The sequence below is a fragment of the Centruroides sculpturatus genome, unplaced genomic scaffold (genome assembly GCF_000671375.1).
Source record: "Centruroides sculpturatus isolate CEXI.00-Female unplaced genomic scaffold, Cexi_2.0 scaffold104, whole genome shotgun sequence".
NCBI lineage: Eukaryota > Metazoa > Arthropoda > Arachnida > Scorpiones > Buthidae > Centruroides > Centruroides sculpturatus.
This window is the reverse complement of record NW_019384379.1, coordinates 64,251-69,280: the sequence shown is the minus strand read 5'-3', so window position 1 is coordinate 69,280 and position 5,030 is coordinate 64,251. Positions and strand designations below refer to the sequence as shown.

At 31.6% G+C, this 5,030-nt stretch overlaps 1 protein-coding gene across 1 annotated transcript in view; it reads left to right on the top strand.

The window, feature by feature from the left end:
* LOC111617823 (C-Jun-amino-terminal kinase-interacting protein 3-like) overlaps positions 1-5,030 on the top strand; it is a 211,657-nt gene that overhangs the window by 151,571 nt on the left and 55,056 nt on the right. Inside the window, exons 19-20 of the mRNA XM_023359134.1 lie at positions 2,681-2,855; positions 3,009-3,203. Coding sequence (XP_023214902.1) covers positions 2,681-2,855; positions 3,009-3,203 — 370 coding nt within the window. The remainder of the gene's footprint in view (positions 1-2,680; positions 2,856-3,008; positions 3,204-5,030) is intronic.

Sequence of the window (5,030 nt, the reverse complement as noted above, 5' to 3'; positions counted from 1 at the left end):
CAAAAAAAAAAAAAAAAGAAGTCAAGAACAATCAATCAATGAAATAAATTCTTTTTTGTATAATCAATCAAATCTCCACCAAAATAATTACACAGAGAATTCATTTCTTGCAAACTGATCGTGCTTATCAAAGAATGCCAGACAATTCACTTTGATGAAGGTCAGTGTCAGGAGCTACACCATACTGTTGAATGGGCATGTCATCTTTTGTCTCTATCAGTGTAACTCTGCATTACCTTATTTACATGTCCATGTCTCACAGGATCAGTCACTGTTGTAAATTAGTATACAGTAGAACCCCCCTAGTCCGCCCTCAGCTAGTCCGTCGCTCCGGTTAATCCGACCGTGGTCATAGTCGAGAAACTTGTTCCGACTCATCGGTGACTCACCGTCTGTGGCATTTTTCTGTGTTCGTTACAGTATATGTTTTACATTGTGTGTACGTGTACAGTTTGTGTGTGTTTTCAACATGTCAGGAGTGAAACGTAAACACGTTACTCTTTCATTAAATGAAAAATTAGCGGTGCTACAAAGACTGGACAAAGGGGAAGATTGTTTATTTTACTTTTTTCTGATAATCCGACCTTTTTTGCATTCTGACCATACCCCCAGTCTCAAAGGTCACAGATTAGAGGGGTTCTACTGTATTTAGATTTTTATTTTTGAATTTAGCACATTTTGGGGTTTCTTAGAAGTTTCTGTCCTAAAAAAAAGACCTCGAAAAGAAAATAAACATAACCAAAAAATAACGCCCAAAACATAAAATAACAATGAGTCTTTGACTCCTTACACCGGGTCAGCTCAATTGTAAAAATTCTCTCATCAATGAAAAGGATATTTGCCAGTTTGATCAGCTAGAATCTTTCCAGCTGTACATGTAACTTCTCTTCTGTGAGATGTTGCTCTCTTTCCAGCTTGTACCATACAAAGTCAGTTGAAGTGTCGGTTCTTTTTAGCTATCAGGTGTGAAGTTTCTCAATTAATAACCATTTCTTTTGCAATTTTTCTCATAGAAATTCTTGATTTTTGGTAGAATTTTTTTTTTGGTTCCATGACATTTGCATAATATCATGGAACCTGTGGGTTCTGATAGTTTGCTTTCTTCTACTTTTTGTAGAAGAAGAAAGTTAAACCATTTCAATATTTAAAACTGTCTAGCAAGAAACATTGAGTATTCATACAATATCATACTGACACACACTACATTTAAAAGGTTCAATAATTAATTGTACTGTCTGACAATTTTGCCAAAGAAGAAAGTTTAACAGAATAAAAAAATGATGAATTCCATCCTCTTTACGGTTACCAAAATAAAAAAAAATTATCTCACACCAAGTCAAACAGTTTCACTAAATACATACAACTAATAAATTTGTACCCATAATTATTTTGTCAACTTGTATTTATAGTCTGTCCAACAAAAAATGAATTTTTCAAAACCATTTTTTGATAAGCGATTAGTCATTTTCATTGACAATTAAGATATATGACTTGATAATATAATGCTATTAAATTATAAACTCTTGTTCTTTTCATTACTGTAAAGTGAATTCTGATGACTATTCTAATTATATATGTGAGACAAGCAGAGGGCCAGGGGTTAATCCCTTCTGACTACTTAATTTGCACGAGCTGGTAAAGCCTGATCTCTGCGTTTGTTGGATGGTTTAGGAAGGCAAAAGGTGAGTGGGGAGTGCATTGGTACTTGGACAGGAGTTTTTTCAGATGAAGAGATTGACAGGTTGACAGGTTAATAAATAAAACATTTATTGGTTAGCTAAGGTTAACATACAAGATCGTTACAAGACTACTCGATTAAATGTGGTTAAATGCAAGTTATACAAAGGGCAGCTGTTAGCTATGTCTAACGTCTAATCCTGTTTCTGGGGAGGGAAGGAGTTTGCAGAGTGCTAACAAACAATACCTCTATGTGAGAATGGAAGGTATATACCAAAGTATGGTGGATACCGATGGTATGGAAGAGTCTGCGGCTGTTGAACGTCTTCTCCAACGGGATCCAAGTCTTTTGCATGGAGATCGACTGGCACAAGTACAGAAATAACTTTCATGTGCGGACGCACCTTGAGCTTCCGGTAGCTCATGCTTTTATAGCATTAGGGTGGGAAAGCGGTCCGTTGTTGACAATGACTTGCAACTCTTGACAACTAAGTGTCAACTTTCCCACCTAACTGTTGATAGTTGGAGGAGACTTCTGCTCCGATACTCCGTGAGGAGTTTTTCTAAGGGGGGTGTTTACAACAATTTCGAACAACGAAAAAAAAAAAGGAAGGTTTCCTTTCATTAAAAATTTCCTTTTAAAATCTGCATATAATTTTACACATATATGTGTAAAATTATATGCATAGTTTGATTGTGTTATGTTATGTTATGTTTTTGTTTTGTTTACATACAATATTACTTTCCATCATTTTGCTAACAAAATTGAAACTACAAATGAGATCATTTTCATTTATTTGCTTAACTTTTTAAGTTCAAGTGTAGAAATTTATTTTACATTAATTAAAGTAACATTTATATAAAATTTAATATATTAGTATACAAATAAATAAATGAATGCAAATTTCAAGAGGCCTATTTTTATTAATAAAAATATTTTAAATTATTTCTATTATAGAATTTTGGAATTTGTTTATTATATTCATGTATGATGTATTTTTAGATTGAAGAAAGTAAGAAGAAAGAAAATCCTGAATTATTACGTTCACTAGTTTGGATTTGTACAAGTACTCATTCCAATAGTAAAGTTACTATTATAGATGCAAATAATCCTGCAGAAATTCTGAGTTCTTTTCATGTATGTTCATCATACCTTCTCTGTATTGCAAGTGTGTCAGGTAATAACAATGAGGTTAATTTTTAAAATTTTTGTGAAAATAGTTAAAGTACTTTATTATAGTTGACTAGTTTTATAATAAGTTCAATCATATATGTATAGGAATGTTATGTACAGTACATACATATGTGAATATAATTATGTATAACTTTAGGAACTAAAGAAGATGATTATCCAGTAGATGAAAAATTCTCAAAATTAGGAAAGGAAATGGAAAATCATGATTCCAATGAAATAATCTCTGAAGACTCTAAACAGAAGAATTTATCATTAACAAATAATATTGGAAGAATTCAGTTTGTACAAGCCTCTGTGAAAATCAGTGGAAAACCTTTAAATTCTGAATATGGTAATATATTTTAAAATTTAATTGATTTTGATTTGAACAATGGAGGAAAGTATTTGAAAGGCTGAAAACAATTTATTTTAAATATTAAGGCACTATAATAGTTTTTCTCAATACTAAGTAAAAATTTTGTTACATGAAAATGCCAGATTTGATTTATTTATAATTTCAGGCTTACTGTACTGTATACAATTTTGTTTTAAGGTAAATTCTTTTATTATTGAATATAAGTAAATTGCTAGACTTTGTCATATTTTATATTTGATTGTCATTATTAAACTAATGTGTGTTTGTTGTCATTATTGTGTTGTTGCTGGAGTGTTTCCTACACAGCATATATTTCAGTGCTTACTGCTATGCCAGACCAGTCAAGACATTACTACAGAAAACAAATATTTTGTTTATGTGCTGTTTGTGTACTGTATGGTAGCTTCTTTCACTTTCAGTGTGCAGACACATTGCTATCTTTCATGATTTGCCACAACTATTCTGGTCTCTGCCAGGTGACAATATGCTTGTGTAAAGGTTTTGTGATTTGATTGCTGCCAGTTTGGAAAGCCTTTGCATACAGATATTAAGTTTCTCAGGCATTACCATTCACATGCCCATACATGAAAATCTTATCCACACTTTCTCAAAATGAGTAACTTGCCATGCTTAATATAAGCAAACACTATAACCTCACTTGCATTGTAGCATCACATCACACTGTAACATTTGTTATATATGTTATATGTCTGGAAATTATCTATTTCTGAACATTTGTTTACAAGCTCTATTTTTTCTTTATTTTCTTATGAGGAATCATTTTCAAAATATGTTCCATTATTTTGAAAACATGCTGTAAAATGAATAAGGAAATTAGATTTCTCAAATTGTAGATTAATTATCATTTTTGACTATATTTATGATGTAATTAAATATAAAAAAATGATAATTGAAATTTAATGAGATTTTGTTAGCATGAAGTCATATGATGACTTTAAAATTCTGAGATGGTATTTATGGTTATTAAAATTTATCTGAAGACAGATGATACTTAATCAAAATAGAATTAAGTGAAATTTTAATTTTGTAAAAATAAAAGAATTCTATAAAAGTATAAAAAAAANATTTAATATTACCGAAGAATTGTGTTCACTGATTCCAATGCAAGGGACTACAACCGGCAAAGACCTGTATGATGAACTAAAGTCTGTGTTGGAAAATTTTTCAATTTCATTAGAAAAGATTATTGGTATATCGACAGATGGAGCACGAACAATGTCAATCATGGAGGTAGGAGTATCGGGAAGGCTATTTCGAGACATTAAGAAGGTCACAGGAAGGGAAATATTCTTTAATCACTGCGTAATTCACCAGGAAAATTTGTGTGCGAAAAGATTGAGTTTGCCAAATGTCACAGTACCAATAATTAAACTAATCAATTTTATAAAGTCGCACGCATTAAATCACCGTGAATTTAAAGAATTCCTGAAAGATTTAGAAACTGAATATGGCGACGTGGTTTTTAATACCAAAGTACGTTGGCTTAGTAGAGGTGCAATGCTGAAAAGAGTATACAACTTAAAAAGTGAAATACAATTGTTCTTGGATATGAAGGGATATGCCTTTCCTCATTTTGGTAATAAAGAATGGATGTACGATTTTGAGTTTCTTATCGACATGACTCATCATCTCAATGATCTTAATGTGGAACTTCAAGGCAAAGAACAGTTTATTCACAATTTGTATGATAAAATTCAGGGCTTTGAGCACAAATTAAAATTGTGGAAACAGCATCTTTTGCAGAATAATGTGTCTCACTTTCCACATTTAGAAAAAGAAAAC